The sequence below is a fragment of the Buteo buteo genome, chromosome 9, assembly GCF_964188355.1.
Source record: "Buteo buteo chromosome 9, bButBut1.hap1.1, whole genome shotgun sequence".
Taxonomy (NCBI): Eukaryota; Metazoa; Chordata; class Aves; order Accipitriformes; family Accipitridae; genus Buteo; species Buteo buteo.
The window spans coordinates 4,221,131-4,245,882 of NC_134179.1; the positions used below are offsets into that span (position 1 = coordinate 4,221,131).

The 24,752-nt window shown below is 55.9% G+C and overlaps 1 protein-coding gene across 14 annotated transcripts; it reads right to left on the reverse strand.

The window, feature by feature from the left end:
* Positions 1-115: 115 nt before the first annotated feature.
* ST3GAL4 (ST3 beta-galactoside alpha-2,3-sialyltransferase 4) lies at positions 116-23,164 on the reverse strand. Of its 14 annotated transcripts, XM_075034927.1 has the most exons (14): positions 19,578-19,874; positions 16,001-16,107; positions 13,493-13,562; positions 5,373-5,504; positions 4,762-4,840; positions 4,089-4,170; positions 3,463-3,543; positions 3,253-3,350; positions 2,790-2,850; positions 2,441-2,536; positions 2,141-2,330; positions 1,893-2,036; positions 1,610-1,753; positions 116-1,221 (listed from the first exon to the last, which is right to left on the reverse strand). In XM_075034927.1, exons 1-14 carry the CDS (start codon positions 19,872-19,874, stop codon positions 1,135-1,137), a joined length of 1,668 nt encoding a protein of 555 aa, XP_074891028.1. In that variant the 3' UTR covers positions 116-1,134. The 14 variants fall into 14 exon arrangements, with proteins under 14 accessions (XP_074891028.1, XP_074891023.1, XP_074891015.1 ...); XM_075034922.1 differs by lacking the exons at positions 16,001-16,107; positions 19,578-19,874 and adding an exon at positions 23,091-23,147; XM_075034914.1 differs by lacking the exon at positions 16,001-16,107 and having other exon boundaries at positions 19,578-19,838.
* Positions 23,165-24,752: the final 1,588 nt, after the last annotated feature.

Sequence of the window (24,752 nt, forward strand, 5' to 3'; positions counted from 1 at the left end):
CCAGGGACGCAGCAGGTAAGGGGTAGCTGGAGGGAGAGGGGGGGTACATTGGGGTGGGGGGGGGGGGGCGAGTGTTGTGCACAACAAGGCTCAGCCCCTGCTCACACTCAGCCCCCTCCAGGAGCACCCAGCCCAGCCCAGCCTCACCAAAACCTTTATTGGGTGGCAGCAGGAGCCCCCCACACACACACCCCCATCCACAGGTCCCAGGGACCCCCCCCTGCACCCCCAGCCCAAGGGGGGGGGGGGAGAAGGCACCAGTCAACCCCTCCTTTGGGGGGGATACCCCCAAACCCCCATGTGCCTGGAGCCAAGCACTCCGCCAGCCCCCCACCCAAGGCCACTCATCCCCAACACTAATAGCACCCAGACCCCAGGGGAGGCTCTACGATAAATAAGCATTTAAATTAATTAAATTAAATTGCCCCCCACCCCCGCAAAGGGCCCCAGTGGACCTCGAGGCAGGGCACCCGGGGTGCCCCCGAGCCAGGGGGGCTGTGGGGACGAGCCCCCACGCCAGCGCTAAGGCACAGGAGGGGGCCACCGAGTGAAAAGAAAATTAAAAGAAAATTAAAAGAAAAGCGGGGGGGGGTTAGCAGGAATTAAATACTTAGGGGGAACCAGGGCAGGGAGGAGGTGACATGGGCCCCCAAATGCTCCCACTCCCTGGGGGGTGTCCCAGGCCCCCCAAGATCAGCCCCGTGGCGGGGCCCTCGTCCAAATATGAGGGAATTAAGGGAAAGCCCAAGGGAAGGGCTCCTGCCCCTCCCTTTGCCCCCCCCCCAGGCCTGCTAGGAGGGAGGACCCCCCCCACCCCAAAAATCCCCTTCCGTGTCCTCGGTAGCTTCAGTGCGTCGGTAGGAAAAGGCACCGGCCGCGATGCTGCGACACGGCCGCCCCGCGGGGCTCCCTGCGCCCCTCCCAAAAAGCTGCCCCCCCCCCCGCCTCGGGGGACCCACGGTCCAGCGTGGGCTCCCCCCCAGCCCCTTCCCTGCTCGCTCCAAGAGTCCCAGGGCGAGGTGGCAGCGAGGAGGATGCTCTGCCCTCGGCCGGCTCCGGCCGTGCCGGCGTGGTGTTCCCCCCTCTCTCTTGGGGGGGGGACGACGACGGTGTCCCTGCGCGGCCCCCACGTCCTCAGAAGTAGGTGAGGTTCTTGACGAGACCCAGCTCCAGCATCCGCTTGATGGCCACCGCCTCGTGCGAGACGTTGTGCTCCGACGCCTGCGGGATGGGGACGAGGCGGGGGGGTGCCACGCATTTTCTTTCTGCCCCCCCTTCCCAGACCTCCGCCCCGTCCACCCCACCGGCATTGAGTTGACCCTACGTTGGCACCTGAAGCGAGGAGCCCACACCCCCCCCCCCCCAAAAAGGAGGGCCGTGACCCTGCCCAAGCCCCCCCAGCCATGAGCCCTTCTGCTCACACGTAAAGCAGATCCAACTCTCCGCCGTGACTACAAAGACACGGGGCTACAGGGAGAAGTTGGGCGATGGCCATCCCAAGGTGGACCTCAACACCCATCGTGGAAGGGGAGCGGAGGGCTGCGATCCCCCCCATCCCAGAGGAAAAATGGGGGTAAAACGGACAAAAAAAGTGGGGGTGGATACTTACCGCCATGGACTTGAGCGTGATCTGTTCGTAGTAGTGAATGGTCTGCTTCTTGTTGGCTGAATCGGGGTAGCCAAAGCCTGCGATGTGGACCAGGTCACAGAAGTGCAGCGCCAAGGTGATGGCCAACAACCCCGTGGTGGGCTTCTGGAGGGAGAGGGTGGAGGAGAAGACATACAGAGAGCCATGGCCTTCAGCGAGCTGCACGGGGACAGCCAGGGGGACCGGCGGGGAGGATGTCAGCCCTCGGGGGGGTGCAGGGGGACCGGCCATCCCCACCCCTTACCTGTTTGACCTTCCGTGGTTGCTTCATGGGGAGGTTGAGCAGTTTAGCAGCAGTTACTTCCATGTAATAAGGGTTGAGGATGCGCACTCGCTCCGGGTCGGCATCCCAGATCAACGGGGGCTGTCTCCAAAACCCTTTCCGAACCTGCAAGAGGATGATGGTCATGTCCACCGGTGTCCCAATAACAGAGGTAGGTCCCCAAGGGTGGGGTGGGATGAGAGTTAGACCCGGTTCCCCGCCACGCTCACCCTCTTCTTGTCATTGAGGATGGCCTCCATCCACTGGAAGTCCATGGGTTTGAAGGGCACCAGCACCAGCAACGTGTCGGGGTTGTTCTCCGTCCTGGGGTTGAAGTGGGCCGACTCCGGGTAGAAGAGGCGCATGGTGGTCTTGGAGCCCACGTCCTGCTCGTAACCGTGGACCGGGGCGTTGTTCAACCTTGGCAGGGAAGGGGGGGGGAGAACACGGACATGGGGACACGGCAGGCGTCAACTCCATCCGCAGGCGGCACTGGGGAGAGGTCAACGGGACAGACCCCGGGGCCGTACCTGATCACAACGTCGTACGTGTTGATGGTCTCTCCCATGGAGCTGTTGCGGAGCCGGTGGCCGTTGCCCACCACCGCGCACCTCCGGCACTTCAGGCTGAGAGAGAAAAGCGTCGTCTCAACCAGACCTGCTCTAAACCAAGGTGGTTTTAACCCCCGAGGGGGGTTTTAAGCCTGCATTGTCCACTCTGCAAAGCTTCCCAGGTTCAGTCCACCATTCCTGGGTTGCAGAGGTTCATTTTGCCAAGCCTTGGGCCCACAATGTACAAATTTCCCCCTCCCAAGAGGGAGCAACAGAGAAGACAATGAAGAGAAAGACAGAAAAGCCCCCAAACCCACCCCGGCGTTACCTCTGGATGCTCTCGGGCAGCGAGTAGTGGGTGATCGACAGCAAGCGCAGGAGGACGTCTTCTGCAAAGCAAGGGCGAGGAGGTGAGCAAGGCAGCTCCTGCCTGCTACAACATCCTGAGTGCTTCCCCATACCTGCCAGATCTCCTCCTGCCGTTAATCCCAGCTCTGCCCAGATCTGGGCAGATAATCTTTGGCTGGGGTTTAGTAAAGCCTGGTTCACCCTAAACCCTTTTATAGGGACCACACACACCCAGGGCAAGTAGATACGTGCTGCAACGTCTAAAAGTCAAGCAAACAACTTGCTAGGGCGGAGGGGAAAAAAAAAAAAAAAGGAAAATAGTCATCCAAAAAAGTCAACCTGCAGATGTTTTTAATAAGAGGGAAGCTGAAAGCCCTGGGGAGCAGCAGCAGGACGGACAGACGGATGGACAGAAACCCATGGCGAGCGCTGCCGAGGCTTACCGCTTCCTTTCGTGCCGTAGGGCAGCTCGTAGAGCGACGGCGTCTTCACCCAAAAATAGTCCTTCAGCTGCAAGAAGAGCGGGTGGTCCCTCGTGTAGCTGCCAAGGAGCAAAGGGCCAGTGAGACCGGGATGGAGGGACAGCACGGTGAGAGGGGGGGCTGGTCCTGGCTCTGCATCCCCCCCTTCTTGCTCCCAACCCCGATACTCACTTCCCGATGAGCTGCGCCGCTTTCTTTTCCACCTCCCCGAGGGGACACATCGTCTTGTTTTCTTGCACGGGGAAATAAAAGCTGTAAGGGAAGAGGTTAAGGAAAAAAAAAAAAATTATGCCTGGTCCTCTGCATTCCCCTCCTGGCAAAGGGGGCTCTGGCACCGCCACAGTGGGATTCACACAGCGCCGGGGATACTGCCAGCCAGATTTAAGGTCAGCTTTGCTTTGGGTATTTATTTGCTGGGCTTGCAGCCTTGCATCAGAAGAGGTCTCTCTTGCCCTGCTCATAGACCGCACGCTCTCTGCTTTCCTCGTCTCCATCAGCATCGCCGGGACTGGAAAGAGAGCGGGGTTTTCCCTTCCTCCCCGGGCTCAGAAAAACACCGGCATTTGCCAAAAAAAACCCCTCAGAGCCCGACCGCCACCACCACGCCTAGGGGGAACCTCGTATCGCGTCCCCCCGCTCCTTCGGCAGCAGCCGAGGATGCTGCCACCTCCCCGGTCCCCCAGGATCCAGCGAGGTGATGCTCCGGCATCTCCGAGCGGGACGGGTGGGAGGATGTCACCTCCCGAGAGCGAGGGAAAGGGCAGGAGATCCTTTAAACCTTAATAAAAGCCACTCACAGCTGTATGTACCTGTCTTCCCGGTAGATCGAGTACCAAACCATCACCAGAAACAGCGCCAGCACCCCGAGTATCTTCCCTCCTGTGTGCCCAGAGGTGGGGAGGCGGGGGGGGGGAGGGCAAGAGAAAAACACCGTGTCAAGCCGGTACCCTGGGGACTGGATGGTTGGGTGTGGGGGACCTGCAGCCCCCGGGGATGTCCTGGTAGATCCAGGATTGCAGAGCCGTCCCCAGCAAAGCCTTCTACCCGGGGAGCGGCGGGGGCCTGGCCGACGCAGTCGTGTCCCCCCACCTCCCCCGAGAGAATCGGCTCCGTGACGGAGCCAGGTTGGTTTTGTCCTGTGTCCAAAAGGCCATTTCCTCCTGTCCACCTCGCGTCAAAGGCCACAAGAACACAGCCCTCTTTCCGGGTGCCTCCACCCCATTTTAATATCGCAAAGCCCAAGGGCTACCGGGTGCCTGAGCCCAAAGGATCAAGGACCCCAAAATCACCCTCCCCACCGCGACTTCACCCATGATGCCCCGATACTCCATCACCCAGCTGGAGCCACAGCAAAGCAGCATGCTACCCCAAAGCCAAATTTCCAAATGTAAATCCCCCAGGACCCTCATCCCTGCTGGGAAAGAGGGAGATGGGACCCACACCCCCCCACACCCCCGCCGTGGGACTCACGAGACTTGTTGATCATTTTTATCAGCAGGAGAGGCATCAGGCGAGGGCCGGAGCTCTCATCGCAGCTGCTGCTGGTCACCTGCAGCGGGAAAAGAGGGAAAGGCATCAGATGAGGTTAAAAGGCATCAGATGAGGTTAAAATCCATCAGAGCCATCCCCCAAAAACCCCGTCCAAGAAGCATCCCCCCCCTGCTTGCCCCATCCGCACCTCTGGATGAGCAAGGGGTCCCCAAGGGAGTTACTTCGATTTAAATTCGCATTTCTCTGCCCCACAGCCACCAAAGGTTTGATTTATACAGAGTTTATAAAGCCAGGCAAGCAGCCATAGATCCCGAGAAGCCTCGGCTATACAGGTTAAATGCCAAAATTCAAAAGGAAAAAAAATAATAAAAAGAAAAAATGAGCCCCTGGTGGGGTTTCAACTGCAAAAACCCTGAAGCACCCAAATCGATGCCCATGGTGATGACTTGAGGGAGATTTTAAGCCCAACCCCTGCTCAAGCATCCGACCGGCACCAGCCACCACAAGTATGAAGCCAAACATGCCGCCACCGCACCAGGCAGAAAGGACAGGAGCAGCCAAGCGGAATCAAAGCAAAGAGCACGACGTACTTGGGGAACCTCCAACGCCTTTGATTCAACCATCCCGGCCCGGGGAAAGGGGGATGCCGCAAGCTTAATGCGTGCGCAAGCGCCGGCTGGGGAAGCGGGGTGACTTTTTTCTTCCTCCGAAACCTCTCGCTCCTGGAATAAGGCAGCAAAGAGCCGTGGTCGGAGCCACCCCGGGACCAGCTCAGCCTCATCCCGTTGTGACACAGCAAGGATGGAAAAGTAACTTACCAGGTGGGAGAAGTTTTGGGGTACGCAGGAGACTTTGCTCCCTGATAAACTGCTCCTGAGGGATGTATCCTACTCTAAGCCCGGCTCAGAGCTGGGTTTGGCTTTGCCACCCTGTAACCGAGCTGCTCCGAACTCCGGGCTGGCCACATCTCGGAAGAGGAGAGGATGACGTGTTAAATGCCCAGTCAAGAGAAAAGGTGCACGCCTGGGCTGGGCAATGGAAATCCTGGTCTCAAAGGATTAGTCACCTTTTTTGGGGGGTGGGGGCATCCATCTCAGCACCCCACCCTGCCTAACGAAGCGCCATTAATGAGCCTGGCACCTGCCACCCGATGGGGCCATGTCCTCACCCAGTCAAGAATGAGTCAAGAGCAGCAGCTTTTGGGGCAACACGTATCAAGAAAGAGGAGAAACGGGACCAAAGATGGTCCCACGAGAGCCAGGCTCTTCCCCTCCTCATCACTGGCTCCTGAAATTAAAAGGGCAGGAAGGGCAATTAAACCATGCTACAAGCAACGGGGTGGGATACGAAGCATAGAAAACTGTCCGTTTTACAGCAAAGCAGAGGGATGGGGACAGGGAGAGGTGAGGTAGTACCCTGAGAAAGCGTCTGTCTCCCCCGAACCAGTTCTCCTCCGTAAAACAGATATCAAATCCCTTCCCGGTGAATCATGCCAAGGCTCAGCCCCACCATCACCCGGGGACACCAAGAACGGGAAGCAAAACCGTCCCCCCTTCCCAATTTACACCCTGGCTCTCATCCTGCATCGGTATTTCTGGCTCTGTGAGTCCCTCCCGGCTTGGGAAGGAAAGGGAAGATTAAACCCACGATTGCAGCTTCAAGGGTCGGAGCAAGCAGGGACAAGGAGCTGGGGAGTCTCGCCCCTTTATACATTGCATTTGCTTGAAAAAAATAAAATTAAGGGGAAGTAAAAAACAGCTTGTGCTTTCTTGGGTTTTTGTTGTTGTTAATTTTTTTCCTAACAAAACTGGCCACAGAAGTCCCCTAGAGGAAATCAGCCGCTGCAGCTGGAGGCTGGCAATGCTCCTTGAGGGTCTGAGCATCCCCATTTGCCCACGGCTGGGGTGCTGCTGGGCATCAGGCCCCAAATTTAGCACCAAATTCACCCCCCAGCTCTCTCCTTTGGTGCCAAATCACTCAGCTGAGCTTCCCACCGAGCGCTCTTCACCCTCTCCGCCAGCTTAAGGCACTGGGAAAAATCAAAATCCACTCTTACCCCCGGTGTTTGCTTTTACATACTGGCTTTTTTTAATTTTTTTTTTTTTTTTTTTTGAAGGCTTTATGATCTTTTCCCAGGCTTGTACGGACAAAGCTGGGCCTGATGCAAAACTTATCTAAGACAAACACAGTTAATAATCCCCAAAGAAAACAAATGCTGTTTAGTGAAGCGTTTGGGGAATGTGGAGGAAAACAGAGCACTCCCAGGCTACTCCCCGCAGAGGTGCTTTTGGAATCCATTCAAGCTCCCCCCAGCCTTGTGCTGCCAGATCTGTAGCCCAAACCAGAGCGACTACTTAAAGCAGAAAGATCCGAGCACCCCGAGCCAGCTCCTTCCATCCCGGGGACGCAGAGCTGGTGGACGGAGCAACGCTAAAGGGTCCTGCCAGCCCCCGCAGCATCCTTGCTCCCGCAGCATCCCTGCTCCCTTGCGGCATCCCCCGGTACCCCAACGCAGCATCACCGGCCAGTGGGGTGAAATTCAGCGCTTGGCTCTCTCACAAAAGGGATCGCAGAATCAGAGGATGGTTTGGGTTGGAAGGGACCTTTCAAGGTCATCCAGTCCAGCCCCCCCTGCAGTGAGCAGGGACATCTTCAACTAGATCAGGTTGCCTTTCCCGTGTGGAGAACGCCAGAGTTGGACGCAGGACTGCGGGTTGGGTCTCACCAGAGCGGAGCAGAGGGGCAGAAGAGACGCAGGAACGCCTCGACCACCGCTCCCATGGGTTCGGTCCAGGGCATCGCCTCCCCCGCCAAGCCCCAGAGCTGGCAGGGGGGAAGTCCCAGGTGGATTCAGCTCCCCACGCTTGGAAGAAGCAACCAAAAAAGGCCCCTCTCTTTTGATGTCTGAGCAACGCACCTCCAGAGCGCCCCGGGGCTGAATATTATCACTGCATAAATGACTTAAAAGCCCCACCACCGCCCCGTCTTCACAGCCAGGTCTCCCCTTCCCCAGCCCGCTGTTACGGGAAAGCCCCATCCCCAGGATGCTGCAGAGGCATCTCACGGCGAAGCCCCTCACCGAGTTTTCCAACCTCCTTCAGACCTGGAGCAGGGTTTTGACTCCCAGTTTTGCCATGTCCCAGGAAAGCCCCCGGGAGATCCCAGCAACAACCACGGGGACTGACCCTCCTGCTGCACGGGTGACCCGGGAGGAGCTCATCCCTACATCTCCATCCATCCCTATCTCCCTTGATGGCTCCAGCAGCTCTGGATTTAAGTCACATCAATCCACAAAGCAGCAGCAGGCACCGGCCAAGCTGCTCCCAGCCCACATTCGGGGGGGTTGGGGGGGGAGGGGGGGGGGGAGAATTTAAAAAAAAAATGCATTTAAAGCCATGGAGCAAGTGCAGAGGTGGGGGGGTGAATACAAATCCCCCCACCCCATCCCAGCATGGGTGGACGGTGATCCCAGCCACCCGCTGCCATCCCATCAAAGCATCCATGGACCAGGAGGCCACACAGCCAAAGCTCTTTACAATTTTATGTTTCCACGGTAACCCATGGATTGGTAAAATAAAGCGTGACACAAGGCAAGGACACCTCTCCCCTGCTCCCGCCACCCCAACCCATCCCGCACATCCATGGGGCACAGAGCCGCCCACTGCCCGGTCCAGCTTCCCCAGGTGAGAAGGATGCCTGCTGAAGAATGAGCATCCCCAACGGTTCACCCCCCAAAAAACGTGCATTTATTTTTTAACTGGAGCAGAGCTGGATTTGAAGGGATCGCACCCAAGGAAGGGTCGCACCGGCAATCCCTAGGGATTGACTCCCAGCAATGGGAACCGAAGGGAGGCAGACAGACAGACGGGACAGCGCAGACCCCTTCGACCCCAGCCGGACCATCTCTCCTGAGCCTTCAAGGCACACGGAGCATTGCGGGGACCAGCAGGACAGATCCTGCACTCCATTTTGAGGACAACAACCAGGATCGACCCCCAAGGAAGCAGTTTACAGCCCCGGGATCTTCCAAGCCCCCATCCCACGGGTTTTCTCCACGCGGTAGGGCTGGGATTGCCGGAGGAGCCTGGCAGATGCTGGCTTACCCCCTGCACCGGCTCGCCCACAACCTGCCTCGGCAAAACCAGCACGTGCCGGAGCCTGAACGCAACCTGGGAGGCGGCCGGGGGCGATCCTCCGGGGAAAGGATCCGGCCGACTCAAGGTGCTGCCTGGGCTTGGCTGAGCATCAAAGGTACCCAAATCTTCAGCCTGGCATCCCAAAGCTTCCTCGCCCTGGCTGCTGCGAGCTCCAGGTGCTTGAGGATTTTTATTTTTTTTTTTCCCCCCCCAAGCTGGGAAGGAAATCGAGACACACAGCAGGGAGAAAAACCTTGCAGGATTGCAAACCATCGCTGTCGCAAGCCCAAAAGGCAGCAGGGTCTGGATCTGACCCTCCCCAAGGGATGCTGCAGTGGGATGGGGGTGCTGGCGGGGGGACCAGGGATGCTGCAGTGGGATGGGGATGCTGCCAGAAAACGGCAGGGCAGAGCGATTACAAGAGCACAACCTGCAAGCACAGCAGCCCGGGGGCTGCAGGAAGCAATTAGGACACAGCACCACAAAAATCAATCCCATTCGACACCAGCCATCGCCCCGCTGAGGGCAAAGAGAGCCAGCCCGTGCCGCCAATACCCGCATTTATCCTATCCTACTTCCCCAGCACCGAGGTCAGACTGACAGGTCTGTAGCTCCCCAAATCCTCCTTCCAGCCCTTCTTGTAGATGACCATCACATTTGCTAACCTCCAGTCAACTGGGACCTCCCCGGATAGCTGGGACTGCTGGTAAACGATGGGAAGCGGCTCGGTGAGCACTTCCACAGCTCCCTCAGTACCCTCGGGTGGATCCCATCCAGCCCCACAGACTTGGATGCGTGTGTCGAAGTAGCAGGTCGCTAACCATTTCCCCTGGGATTATGGGGGCTTCATTCTGCTCCCCATCCCTTTCTTCCAGCTCAGGGGGCTGGGTACCCCGAGAACAACAGGTCTTACTGTTAAAGACTGAAGCAAAGAAGGCATTAAGTCCCTCAGCCTTTTCCCTCAGCCTTCACCACCATGTTTCCCCCTGTGACGGTCTGACAAATTATAGTCAACGCCTCAAACATTCGTTGAAGAACTTTGGTGAAGAAAACGGCCTCTGTGAAAACGCTGGAGTTTTGTGAACAGGACAATGTGGCCGAAGGAGAGGGGCCCCCGGAGGGTGGGACCGCACTTCTCCAAAGCCGCAAGTCCTTATCTTAAGTGACCAGGAGAAGGAGCACAGCAGCGCCTGGAGGAGGAGGCCCCACAGAGGATGGGACTGTGCTTCTATCTTAAGCGGTCACGCCAGCAGAAAAAGAGAGGCAACTCTGTAATGAACACACACACCCCCCCCAAAGCTCACTGACCGATTCCAGAGAACCCCAGGAATGGGACTGCGCTTGTCGAGACCATCGACTAACATACTATAAAAGAAGGGAGAACGAGTCCTTGGCGCGCGCCCTCCGGAACTGGATCTCTACGCTGGCTGGACCAATGCTGGACCCAGGACTGGTGAAACCCTTCTCTCTTTCTTTCTTTCTCTCATTCTCTCTCTCCCTCTTTTCCTTCTCTCTTTTCCACAGTCCCTACACCTCATCCTTTTAAACACAGACCGTTGACCAAGTCTGAGACTAGGAGTGGATCCAGCTGCCCCTGGGCTCCTTTTTGAGAAGGAGTCCAGAAAGCAAGGGGGTCTGCTCTGAACCTCATGACTCAACGAGAGGGCTCTCCTTCTGATACATTTCATGTTCCTTTTCCCATTTCTTTTTTTCTATACTTCCCTCCTCTTCTCAAACAGCGGCTTAATGACATGTTGCAAGGTTCATATTGATAAGTTCACGTGTACTTGGGCAAGGTTAGCTAGGTTGAATAAATGTCGATTGTTGTTTGAACTCCCCTGGTGTCGTTTCACCTTAATTCTGACAAAGGAAATCCACGAACCTGAGTCGCTCCAACTTTGGGACGCGACACCCCCCACGTCCAATAAAGGATGGAGAATCTCCTTAACCCTTCTTTTGTTGCTAATGTATTTACAGAAACATTTTTTATTGTCTTTTACAGCAATAGCCAGATTAAGGTCTAGTTGGGCCTTGGCCCTTCTTATTTTCTCCCTGCATAACCTCACGACATCTTTGTAGTCCTCCTGAGTGCCTTGCCCCTTCTTCCAAAGGTCAGAAACTCTCCTTTTTCCCCCCTGAGTTCCAGCCAAAGCTCTCTGTTCAGCCAGTCCAGTCTTCTTCCCCGCTGGCTCATCTGTCAGCACATGGGGACGGCCAGCTCCAGCGCCTTTCAGATTTCCTTCTTGAAGGACGTCCAGCCTTCCTGGACCCCTTTGCCTTTCAGGACTGCCTCCCAAGGGACTCTGTCAAATGGGCTCCTAAACAGGCCAAAGTCTGCCCTCAGGAAGGCAGCAGTTCTGCTGACCCCCCCTCCTTACTTCTCCAAGAATCAAAAACTATTATTTTGTGATCGCTGTGCCCAAGACAGCCTCCAACCATCCCAACACCCACAAGTCCATCTCTGTTCACGAACAAGTCCAGCAGGATGCCTTCCCTTGTTGGCTCACTCTCCAAGTCAGGAAGCCTTCCACACACTCCATGAACCTCCTAGACTGTTTCCTCTCTGCTATATTGTATTTCCAGCAGATATCTGCCAAGTTGAAGCCCCCCACAAGAAGAAGGGCTAGCGCTTGTGAGACTTCTCCCAGCTGCTTATGGAATATTTCATCTGCCTCTTCATCCTGGTTGGGTGGTCTATAAGAGACTCCCACCGTGGTATCTGCCTTGTTGGCCTTCCCCCTGATTCTTGCCCATAAACACTCAACTATCATCACCATCATTAAACTCTAGACAATCAAAACATTCCCCAACACACAGGGAGTTTGGAGAGGCAGCGCTGGTTCCTTAGCCCATGGTACCCTAGGCATACATTCAATAACCTGGCCAAAGATTTAGGATAAGGAAAAAAATAAAACCACCCAGCACCTTGTTGGAATCTAAGCCTTAACAAAACATTTACCTGTGATGAGGGTGCAATTTCAGAGGTGGCAACAGCAAACAAGCTCAGGTGGGAAGAGTACTTCCACGGCAGCAGGTTCCAAAAACAAATCCGGGCTGCTCCTGCCTTTCCACAGCACTGTTCGTTTTAAAGCGCTCGGGAGCTGAAACACGATTCAGGCCAGCACTGCCGCCATCCTCTCCTCTCCCCCTATTTTTTTTTTTTAATCCTTGCAGCAGGAAAAACAAAGGGATGGGACCCAAATCCCTTCCTACAGCTCCAGAATGCTGGCTGCATGGGTATACCTGAGCATTCCATGCCTCCAGGGTAACGCCATGTCATCAAAGGAGCTACAGGGCTCCTCCTCTGTGCATTAGCCTACATTATTACGGGTTATATATTATTATTTATGTTATACAGGTTTAATTGCTCTTTTCCTATTTAAAAAAAAAAAACCCAACTCTTTCTTGCCAGATGTGGCTCGCTACAACATGGAGGTTATAGCCGAGCTGTCTGAGGAGAGCCGAGCCACCCATGGGAGGAAAACACCACGCTAACGAGATGAGGGTGGGCATCCACCCAGTGTCGATTTTATACCCGTGGGATTTCATCGCCAAATCCCCGGCATCAATCCAGCCACCCCCTCCTTCTACCTGCCCCGGCCGGTCCCCGGTTGCCACCATCGTCACCTTGTTGCCGTGTTTGCTCACCAGCACCTCCATCCTCTCGGGGACTGCCCGGGGATGCAGGCGGCAACAGCGAAAACGGCTTTGGCAACGCAGCTTTGCGCCTGTGCTTCGGTCTAACCCCCCCCAAAAGGCAGCAGAAAAGAGGAAGGCAGCAAGCCGGGGGTGCAGGCAGGGGGAAGGCAGCCTCTCCCCCAGGAGCAGCAGGCAAAGCATCCGCAGGCAGCACCCGCTCCCTCACCGCGGGGACGCGAACGGTCCAGGGAGGTGAAAAACTAAACCATCGAGATGCTCCGACCCATCTCCAACCCCAACCCAAGCAACGCCCGGCTTCGAGCCCCGCTCTCTGGGGAAAGGGGGTGGGAAATGAAGGGATCAGAAGCCCCAGGGCCGAGTTATCCCACTGGCAGCTACCATCCCCAGTGGCTTTTGACTAGTGGTCCCCTTTTAGGGACTCAAAAGCCTTCTGCCCAGTTGCCATCCCCTTTGCAATGCTCCAAGCACCACCTTAAACCCCCCGCCACGGCAGCCCTGCGGTTTCCTCGCCATTTCCTCCACGCCTCCTCTTTCGTGCTGGCAAACAGGCCAGTTTTGGGGTAGCATAACCTCTAAAGTAACCCCACCCTTGAGCTTTGGTCCTCCGGCCCCGAAACCTCTGGGGTAAACCAGACGGATTTACCCCCCTGCCCCTACGCCGGCACGCTCGCACAACTCCCCTGCTCTTTTCTCCCATGTTATCGGCCCCGGCGGAAAATATCCGTAAAATAACCCGCTCCATCGCTTTGCACCCCCAGCATCACCTCGATGCTCCATTAATCCCATCAGCCGTGCCAGGAGGAGGATGCTTGTGTCGGGAAGACCTTTTCCAGCATCCCCGGCAGCAGGAGAAGCTGAAGCCGGTCCCCGTCGGGACGACGATAAGCTGGCGGGGGGGTGTCACGGCTACTTACGGTCCGTCCTCTCAGTCCAGGCAGAGCAGGCAGGAGCTCGGTGGGATCTACGAGGCCATCCTCTCTTCCCCTAGCAAAGGGAAAAGGGAGAATATCCTTAGGGCTACGGCAACCCACACCGGCAGCGCACGAGGGACCCTTCGCTCAGCAGCCATCCGCCCGCGGAGGATCCAGCGGATCCCTACTGAGCCCTACCCGGGGCAGCTCCAAGTGGCAAACCAGCCCCAGGGGACCAGTAGAAGGGCCCCAACAAGCCATCACGTGTGGCAGAGGGTTCCCAGCGAAGCCACCCACCTCCTCCGGCACCGGCAGCACCTAGGGCTGGGCTTCCAGCTGCTTTTAAGGAGGAGGCGCGGCAGTTCAGAGCCCAGACCTCACCGCAGGTTTCCCCAACGCCTCTTAGCCTTTCCCTCCGAAATCCCCTTCCGTGACTCACTCGGATTTTTAGGAAGTGGGTGATGCACCTTCCCAGGGAAAGGCGGATGCTCACCCCGGGATGCTGTGTGGCTCTGCTGCCTTCCCGCACGGAGGATGCTCCTTAATCCCACATCTTCAGCACCTCTTCCCCCCAGACTTCCCAGATTATGCATCCTCGCCCCGTGCTATAATATCCTTACAATTTGGGGAAGGAAAAACCCTGCCAACAAGCTGCCACACAGAGAAACCTTTCTGCTATGCTGCCTCTCAAAAAAGAGAGCCTCTCTGCAGGGACAGCTGCTCTGCATCCAGCTTAATTACCCCAGCTAATGAGCAGCAAGGTGGGGTGAAGGGGGAAAATGAGCCAGCCAGGTGAAGCGAGTTCATTGCCATCTCGATTAGCAGTTAGGAGTCGGCTTTGTTTTTCCCTCCTGCACGGATGGAGGATGGCGGGAGTCACGGCTCTCCCCAAAAAACCACACGAGGCCCAATCTCAGCCCAGTTCAGTGCAAGGAAGGGTGAAGCAGATGGGGAAGGGTGGCCTGGACAGGACCAGCAAGGTTCTCTCCACAGCTGGTGCTCCAGCCCTGGCAGGGAAGATACTTCCAAGGGGAAACTCTGAAGGGCAGGAGGTTTCCTTACCTCTCTCCATCTCCTCCAGCCAGGAAAAGCAAAGACAAGAGATGCTGGGGGCCGCCAAGCTGGTGCAAGCCTTCCCCAAGGCATGCTTCCCTCTCAATGCCCCGCTAATTTTAACGAAGAGGGTATGTCCCTGTGCAAGGGATGGGGAAGGAAACCGTAGAGCATCTCCGAGATGGTTTCTCCTACCATCGAGGCTGGGTACTTCTCCCCAAGGACTAGGCTTTCCGCAGATGCCCTGGGATGACAAGGGATGGCTCCGTCCCAGCACCACACCTTCCCTCTCCAGCCAAAGCAGCTCTGCTTTCTCCTACCTCCACCATTTGCTGAGGGGAGCAATTAAACCAGAGGGCTTGGCGCAATCAACAGCCAAACCAGATGCACTTGGGGCCACTTTGCAAGTGCCCCAAAAAAATTCACCTTCCTGCACCAGGGTCTTTCCAGCAGCCCTGAATCCACCGGAGCATCCAACATCGCTGCCAACAAGGAGCCTTTTGATTTAGAGCCATGAATTATAGGATCTGCTAACAAGGTTAAAGTCTCCCCGGGGAGAGACTAAAGCGCTTCATGGCACAGCATCAGCCCCTGCCCACACGGAGGATGAGGAGGATGCTCAGAGCTGCCTGGGGGTGGGCAAGGGGATGCCTCCTTCCCCACAGCATCCTCCCGGGAGGATGCTGCACCCCTGGATGGGGATCCAAGGTCTTGCCTGAAGCTGGTCTTTCCAGCTCGACTGGAAGACCCAGGAGCCGGATCTCTGCCGGTCTCCCCAGGATTGTTTTCCAGCTTCTTCCCCCACCATCGGCCGATGCGATCGGCTGTTCCCAGCCCAAGGTCCAGAAAAAACCCCATCGTGGTTCAGGCATCTGCCAGGTCAAGAGCTGCCATCTCCACCACTCGCCGCAGGCAGCTCAACCCATCTGGCAGCTGATCCCAGCAGGAAATGAATGTCCCGTATCCCAGAGCCCTCAAAAAACCCTAAACAAGCTGAATTTTGCTCCTTTTCTTCCCCAGGCTCCCAGCCATGCTGCCTGCCTCAGTTTCCCCTCCTGCGTATCAGGCTGTGTTTAAATAACTATTTCCAAATTTCAGGGGAGGGGAAAAGGCACCTCGCGCTCGCTCCCCAACGTCTCCCTTCCGTGGTGCTCGTGGCTTTGGGCGGAAGAAAACAAAAACCCAACGGCCGCATCCCTTCCCTTATTAAAGAGTAAAGCCAGCCAGGATCAGTCCTTTGAGGGGCTCAGCCCCGGTGCAGGAGCATCCCCAGGGGGTACAGGCATTTTCAGGACTTGCACAGGCAAGAGGGGACACGCGTGGGGCAGGGACGAGCCACCGAATCCCTCCCCTGTCCATCATCCTCTCCATTAAGGAGCAGACCCCCTCCAGGGGCTGTTAAAAAAAAAGAGGAGGGGGAGATGGAGACGGCATGTCTCCTCCTTCCACCAGCCAGACCTGAAGCAAGGCAGCCGTCCGTCCGTCCGTCCATCGGCGCTCCATCGCCGGCGCCAGTCTCCCTCGGTTAAAATTACCTCCCGAGGGGGGAGAGAGCAAAAACCAGGCTGGGAGGGGAATAAAATCCAGGTGAGCTCATCCTCCTCCTCCTCTGGAGAAAACATCTCTACTTGGCATGAGCGAGGTGTTTCCAAGCCCGGCACATCCCTCACGTCACCCCAATCGCTATCGCCCCGGGACCAGGAGCTTATTCATTCGGCAGCTATTTAGCGGGAGATAATCCAGCCACTTCCCAACCATCCTTCCGCCGAGCCAAAGGTGTAATTCCGGTGTGGGATGTGATTTTTCGGTAGAGGCTTCCCTGCTGATCCTCACCCCAGCATCCCAGTGGATGCTCCCTGGCCAGGAGAGCATGGAAGAGCCACCACCAGCAGGACCCCCATCCTCCACCCCAACTGTTTTTTTTTATTAAATTAACAATTTGTTGAATTTATTAAATTATTAAAAATAAAATTTTATTTAAAAAACATAATTTAATAAACCTCTTGCTATTAAATCCCTGAGAATGGGAAGAAAAGCAAAGCTACCCAGCCAAGCTGGATTATCTGAAGCAGTGACCGACCTAAAAATAAACGACCGCTATTTAAGGATGAGCCTCCTGCGATAATCCCCCCCCCCCAAAAAAAAAACAAACCTAAAAGGAAAAAACAGATGTGAGAAATCACCACTGTTTCCAATCTGGGGTGTTTAGCATCACCCATCAGACAAAAAAAAAAAAAAATCCTATTTGGGGTTTATTTCTTAGCAAAATTCTGTGCTTCCAAGAGAAGATCATTCCCAGGCTTAAAGCTGCTGATTTACAGACACCCCATACATTGAGCCAGGCAAATAAATAATTAAGACTTAAATATGCGTTTGCATAATACAGATAATCTGTCAATTTAACTTGTAAATGCAGTCAGAATTAAGCAGCGACTCTGTTAATTAGGTAGCAAAGGGGCCTGGGAAGCCCCAGCTCCACAGCAGACGCTGAAGAACCATAAGGATGCTAAAGCCAAATTTGCTGGGGGATGCAGGGGCTCGGCAGTGTGACCAGGCATTGGGGCAGGTTTTATCCCCCCCTCTCCTAACGCAGTGCTGGGGCACCAAACCCTTGCATTCACCTATATTTTTATTGCAAAAGCCCCTGTAACAACTCCAGCCCTTCATCAGGAGCTGCCTGTACCTTCCCGCTCCGCCTGCACCGAAAGCTGCAAGGGCGACCATCACCCCATGATAAAAAAAAGGCAGCGGAAAAAGAGCCTGGGGTAATATTTTTGAGGACAAATCGCATATTTTTTTGTTGTGTAAACAGCAACAAAAGCCGGGCTCTTGGCCCCCCTCGGCTCCCCCCACCCAAAAAACGAGAGCTCGCTACCCAGACCCTGCCTGGGAGGGAAACCTGTTGAGCCCGTATGTGCATGAACAGACGGTTCTTTGTGATTTTTTTTTTTTTTTCCCTTCTATTTTTTGTTTTGAAGCGGCACTGGTTATTGTACAGTGAGGGACCAGAGGACTTCCCAGCCCTTGGCGCGGTTCCTGACGCCTTGTTCTCCGCTTTAACCCAGCACTGGGAAGGCAGCATCGCATTTAACCCCTAAAGCCCTTCGCTCCCCTTAGTTTTTGACACCCTCCCCCCCATCCCACACTCCGGTCCTCCTTTGGTCCTTCTTCCCCTTATTTCTCACTTTCCACCCCATTTTTCCCCATGATGCCCCAGCACTCTCCTCCATTCCCAACCCAGGCGGGTCCGGATCCATCCTCGTGCTGTAAAATCTCACCCCACGAACACCACACCGGGGGGGGCTGGACAAGCCCAACGGCCACGGAGCTGCCGGGATGGGGTTTTAATACCCGGACAGGGGTGGTTTATTACCCACCGTGGGGATGCTCGGCCGGCAGAGCGCATACAGCATCAGCAAAGCCCCAGAGCAGCAGGTTTGCAGCGTTAAAGCATCCTCAGCTCCTGCTCAGTGCTTTCCTGCCTCAGTTTCCCCCCATTTGGGGGCTCAGGGAAGCTCTACCCAGTCAACAGCAGAGGCAGGGGATGCAGCAGGGACCATGAGCCCCAAACTCCAACCCAAGTCATATATATATATATTTTTTTTTATTTTTTTTTTAAAGGAAATTAAAAAACCGCCCGATAGAAATGTCGCAAGCGGCTCAAAACCTCACACAGGATCTGACCCAGAGCTCCGGCTTGTGCAAGGCCACAGGGCGAGTTGTGATCTCTCACCAGTGGCATTACTCTCTGTTTAAAAAAATTGAGGCTTGGCTGAGTCAGCCCGGCCGGATATCGGGATCTCGAATCCGGCCGGGAAAACTTCGGCGAGGCTGCCGGCGAGCTGGGGGAGACATTTTGCGAGGGGAAGAGTTGAAACAGGAACAGCATCTGGAAGCGATTGGAGGCGAGGAGCCTCTCCCAGGCGCAGCGGGGAATTCCAGCGGCGTGAGCTCAGGTTAAAGCCTCCTTCGCAGGCCCAGGATTAGAAAAAAAAAAACCCCAAGCTTCAGCATCTATATTTTTAAACCTGCAAATAATGAAGTAAAGGAAGCCAGCTCCCCGCTCAGTCCTACCTGGACACGGCTTTGCGGTTTAGGTTGTTTCTGATTTGCAATAACAAAAAAAAAAAACAAACCAAAAAAGAAGATAAATGTAGATTTGTTGATATAATTTTGCAGGCATGGCATAGGGAGGAGAGTCCTCCTCCGGTGCTGCATTGTTTAAAATAGCCTTGCTGTGCATTACGATGTACCCCTGCACCATCCTTCCCCTGGGACCGCTGTATCGCACCTCCGAGCATCCCTCGCCGGCACGGGCTGCATCCCACAACGGTCCTTGAACGGCAGCGGCTCAGCAAACCCAGGAGCATCCCAGCATCCTCGGGATGGCATCGTAGAGCCAATGGAGGATGCCATCCTAGCTTAGACAGAGTGGTCCTCCACGAGGGACCGATGCGGCGGGGGAGCCCCCGGTCCCCTCCAGCCATCCCTGAGCCTGTGGAACAGGGACCGGCAGCACCCGTGGGTGGTCAAGCCCAACCGCACTGGACACCCCAGTAGAGCACGTGCCATGCCGGGATGGTGACCCCGGCCACTCCATGCCACCCAGAGCGGTGGCACAGGCAGGCTGCCTGCCAATGCCCCCCTCTGCAGTTCCGCCGTGCCCTTTTGCACGGCCAGCACGTAAATATGCGCCTTAAAACCAAAAAATACCCAACCACACGTTAACACCCACATCGAGATACAAATAACTTGCCCGTAATTAATACCAACCACCTGCACGGCAGCTTGCGCGCTCAAGAAGCCCCAAGCATCCCACCGAAGTGATGCCGGCAAACCTGCCCCCCGTCTCTCTTTGAGCCAGAGCGATTTATTGCAGAGCGGGATCCACAGGGGATGTGCAGAATCCGGCCCCGTCTGCCAACGCCGACCAAATCCCGCTCCCCCAAAATTGCCGCTTCAGCCCCATCACGCACCGAACACCCGGGACCAAGCGCTCGCCTGAATCCTTCCCACCTCCATCACTCCCACCCACCTTCCCGGCAGCTCGGCGGTCCCCATCCCGCGCCGATCCACAGCACGGCAGAGCTGGGCCAGCCGGGAGAAGTGTCCGCCGGCGATGCCGGTACTGCAGCTTGGCAGCCTCCGGCAGACGGTGAAACACATCCTGGAGAGGAGCCGCAGCCCTCGCCAGCCCGAAACCACTCTGAGCATCCGCTAGTCCAAAGCAAAACCAGGACGGAGGGTGGCTCCTCCTCCAGTTTCGCCGTTCCCTGCTGGCCAAATCCCTTTCCCCTTCCTTCAAGGAAACTTTCCAGCCCAACCCAGTCATATGCAAGGGGTCAGCAAGTGGAAATGCAAAAGATTAGCAAGACCGGTACTTTTTTTTTTTCCCCCCTCCCAAGAAGACACAGGCTTTTCCTAGAAAAAGCTCAATAAACATGAGGATCGCAGCCGGAGGAGGGAGAAGCCACCGGTGTCCAAGTGCAAGAGGCAGGCGAGGGGAGGTTAAAAAGAAACACCAAAAAAAAAGAGAACCAGAAGTTACAAACAGCAGCGTGAAAGCGTCATATCATTTCCTTTACACGCTGCAAAACCAAAACTGCTCGCGCAAGTGTCCTCAATGGCTTCGTACGAGGGTCACCGGCCCCAGCCCGGGGTTCCCAGCCTGGAATGGGGAAAACAGGATGGGGTGTCCACAGGGATGTGGGCAAAGACGGGATGCCAACCTCTGCAGGAGGACCACCACATCCCCACTCCTTACACAGCCATCATGCTACGCCCAGAGAAAACAACCAAAAGGGGAAAAAATTAACTAAAATAAATTATATTTAAAAAAAGCATGATAGGAAAAGCTCTTGGGAACAAGACTCCCAGCCCAAACCAGCTCTGAAATACTCAGGACTAAAGCAACGGGACCACGGCCTTATACAAGAGAATAAGCAACAGAGTAGGTGGGATTTAGAGATATCACCAAATAATCAGTTTTAATTAGTGGGATTCAACCCGAGAATCACTGCCGGCCGAACCCCTCCCCCCCCCCGAAAACAGGCACGTGGAGGGCCCCAGTCTCACTTGGCATTCATGCATCCTACAGCCTGGCATCCACCTTTAATGTTGATTGCAAGCATGGGGGTGACCCAAGCTATAAAAATACAGGCTTGAAGATGTAAGTGTGGTTGCTCCAGAGTTTAAAATGGACTTAAATAGAAGTTTTCACTCCACGGGTGGGTTTTCACTCCATGGGTGGGTTAGGGACCAGGAGGATGCTCTGGTCACCGTTGTGGTCCCAGCTCTGGAAGACCCCCTACTCACAGATCTCCACAGTGGACATTCCTTAAAATTAGTGTTGACAGACAGTTCCTTCTCTTATATTTACATTTGCAGAGCCCTTAGCCCCTGTCCTTGTGGGATTCAGTGCCTTGCCATAGCAGTTGCTAATAAATCACTGCCTGGAGCCGGAGGAGCAAGCAGCTCCCTAATGATACAGATAATTAAGCACAGGGGCTAGGGAGAGTCCAGCAAAGCACGTTGATCCCGTCCCACAGCTTATAACGATGTTAGGAGTTCATTATAGGTTGGACGTGTCTTTAGGAGCCAGGATAGGAAGAGGACACCTCACGCCTGCAGGACAGCCAGCACCGGAGCTGGAGGCAGCATCTCCTGGGATGAGTCCACCTCCCAGTCCTCTGCTCAAGATCCCGGCTCTTCCCAGGCTGGGATCCGGTACGTGCTACGGAAAGCTGCAATGCAATGCAACGGGAACGGCAATGCACTTTGCAGAGTTGAAATGCAAGCCATCTGCAGCCAGCAGTGCCAGTGCTTCCCCCCGCACGGCTGATCCCTGACCCCAAAGCTCCAGACCAAGACCAGTGACCAGCATGGACCCCCCCCCCACCTGCTCCAGCCCCTTATGCAAAGGGAGAAGATTCTCTGTGCACACTTAAAATCATCAGCTCCATCACCAATCCGCCCGGGGTGTCCGTCCCATGTCACTCTGCCCTGCCACTCACCACGGAAAGCCTCAGCGGAGGCAGCTGGCAAAGCCAGGGTAATCCCTCTTCTCCGCCGCCAGCCTCTTCATCTCCGAGAGCGATCGGAGGGAGAGCCCGGCAGAGAAGACCAGCAAATTCAGCAGGGCTTTCCCAAAAGCTCTACCACGAGACTAATTATCTCATCTTGCTAAGAGATGGGGACCGGAGTCGCCGAGCAGCCTGGCACCAACCCACCAACCCACCGGGCATCGCTCTATTAACTCGATGGGGAGAGACACATCCCATGCCCGGTGTCAAAGCCGAGGAGCACAGAAAAAAAGCCCCCGGAGGAAGATTTTCCTTTGTTCTCAGCTCCCCGGAACAATAAAACCCCGTGGGTTCACCCTGCGAAAGACCTGACATTGAAAGTCCTTTTTCTGCTGCCGTGGGGCAAGCACCCTCCACTCCCCCCAGGAGCGAGCTGATCCCGTGGGAGAAGAGGGCTCCGGGAGCACGCGATGGGGTGGGATGGGGTTTATCAGCATCCTGCACCAGGACACCCGGATCCCGCTCCCAGCGCCTCCGTCCACACTGGGATCGTCCCCTCCTACCCCTTTGGGATCACCGGGCTACTGGAGCACATCCGTCAACCGGTCAGAGAATGCTCGGGGACAGAAAAGAAAAAAAAAAAAAAGCTCAGACCACTTAAATAAATCATCCTCAACCCGCGCCGCTGCGAGAGCGATACCGTCCAGAGCCGTGCACGGGGCACGTCCTCCCCTCCCCAGGGCCTCCGGGAGGATTTTCCCTTCCTTACACCGGCGCCCGGGCAGGAATATCGCACATACCCATGGAAAGGAGCCCCCCGCACGCTATCGGGAGATGCCAGAAACTCTCTTGCTGGGGGTCTCGGCGTGGGTTCGCCTTCCTTAGGGGTGGCCGTGGGCAGGAGCGATGCCGAAGGCCGGTTATTTTTTCCCCGCGAGACGCAGGGGTTTTGTTTTGCCGGGAATCGGGCGGTAGCAGCTGGAAGGGCATCGCAAGAGCGGGGGCTTTCCTCTCGCCGCTGCCCGCGCATGCTTCGCCACCTGGAAGCTCAACCGTGCTCCAATTAATTACGCTAATTAGAAAAATAATAATTCAAAAGAACACAACAAAACACAGAAATAAAGCCGCTTTCTCGCTTGCCGGCGTGGCGCGCTCACCGGGGCGTCGATGCCGGTGGTGTGGGATGCATCGGCGGGGGTCCAAAGCTTGGGTTAACGGGGGTGGGGGGTGTCCCCCCCCCCTCTATCCCCCAATTTGCACCCCACCCCGTGCAAACCCTGCCTGGGAGCTGCAAAGCAGGCAGCCCTGCCTGTTCTGCCGCCCTCCCAGCATGGACCACCCCCCCAACTCCTCCAGCCCCCCCCCCCCCCAAAAAAGCTACCGGGCTTTTGCTTGCATCCCCCCCCCCTTTTTTTGCTCAACCCCACCGGCTCGCAAACCCGCTCGCAGCGGAGACACGGAGGCCGGGGGGGGGGGGGGGGTGGACACACGGACACGGAGTGTGGGGGACAACCCTACAGACTCACCATGGGGAGGGCGTGGGGGGGTCCGGTGCGGGATGCCGGAGCCAGCCCGGGGATGCATGGATGGATGGATGGATGGATGGACGGACAGACGGGGGAGGGGGCACGCTTGCGCACAGAGCCGGGATGGGAGGGAAGGAGGGAGGGAAGGGAAGGGAAGAGCATCCCGGGAGCTGGAAGCACTCTGGTGTGTCCCCCCCCCTCTCCAGGCAGTGGAGAGGTGGGGGAGGACAACTACCCCCCCACCCCATACCCAGCGGACCCCCAAAAATCACAGCGCTGGGGGCCCCAGGCAAACTTGGGGTGCGCTCAGCCCCCCCCCCCCTTGGCACAAATCTCCCCAACATCCCCCCCCCTCCCCCCGATGAAGAGCAGCTCACAGCAAATTTTAGGAGGGGGGGGGGGGGCAAAGATTTCTGAGGGGCTCACACCATTCCCCCATCGAATCCGCCAGCCAAAGCACCGTGAGATGACACGCAGAGGATCTGGGGATGGCTTGGCTTCAAATCGTTGATTTAATATTGTTTGGGAGGGTTTTTTATTTTTTTTCCCCACAGAGAAATTTAATTCCCACGGCAGGAATGCCCCATGCCCAACCATCTCGGTCTCCCATGGGATTTCATTTCCATCCCATCATCACGATACACAAAACGCAGCAGCCGACCCCCCCAAGGCTTTTATTTCTATGGTCCAAAATCCATCCCTCCCGCACCAGGGTGGGGTTTTGCCAATCCCCAAGATAATTAGCAATATTAACGCCGATTTTTACATGGGAAATGACGTGAAATATTGCCTCCAGTAGCAGGCAGCTTGTAGCTGAAGGCAGCAAGGTCTGGTCCCCTTTACCAGGCTGGAAAGCAAGAGCTAGCGGGAACTTGGAGGGCACAAGCCCCATTTGAAAACCAACGTGTCCGGTGCCAACAATATTAATTGGTAAAATACCTGTTGAGCTGATGGCTCCGGTATTGCCAAGGCTAATTGAGCAACCACATCAATATTTGAAGAGCATCCTCGCTTCGTCCCTCAACCTATGTAGGATGAGGTTTTCTTGCTGGCAAGATGTGAGGTAACGGGGCAGAGTTTTACCCGTGGTGACAGGCGAGCCCGCCATAATTAGGCTTTAATTGCCACCAGCTTGTAGACAATCCCAGGGTAATTATTGGGGCTGCAGCTCAGCAGGGGGGGAGCTGGGATTTGCTTGAAGGATATTTAGACCCTTCGGTCTCTTGTGTTCCCCTGCTAGGTTTATTGCATCTGAAAACAATAAACAGTGTTCAGTAAAACTCCAGCAATAATAATGCATCCCAAATGCCTATTTTTACCATGCCCCCAAGACAGAATATTAAAAGAGGCTGCAAAAGCTTTGCTTCTGAGCATCTTCTCAGTCCCCAGCTCCCTCCTGCTGGTGATGGTGGGATGGGCTTGTTTTGGGGTGATGGCCTCCATCCCTGAGCATCCCCCCACAACTACAGCCTGGGGTAGCATCAACAGGGCCAAAAGCAGAAGAAAAGCCCTTGCAGAGATGCAAACCCAGCATCGGGGAGCTACTCCAGCTCCACGTGAGCTGCCTTGCCCAGATCTCCACGCCGAGAGGTCTTGGTGCTGTGGCTTGAGCTTCACCAAGGTTCAGGGAAACGATGGTGATCCTGAACACCAGTTGCGTCC

Coding starts and splice junctions, on each gene's coding strand:
- ST3GAL4 (XM_075034927.1), bottom strand. CDS start 19,874: ATGACTGGGTTGGGCTGGAAAGTTTCCTTGAAGGAAGGGGAAAGGGAT. Junction 4,171..4,761: donor AAAAATGATCAACAAGTCTC/GTGAGTCCCACG, acceptor CTGGGCACACAG/GAGGGAAGATACTCGGGGTG. Junction 2,537..2,789: donor CTGCCCGAGAGCATCCAGAG/GTAACGCCGGGG, acceptor TTTCTCTCTCAG/CCTGAAGTGCCGGAGGTGCG.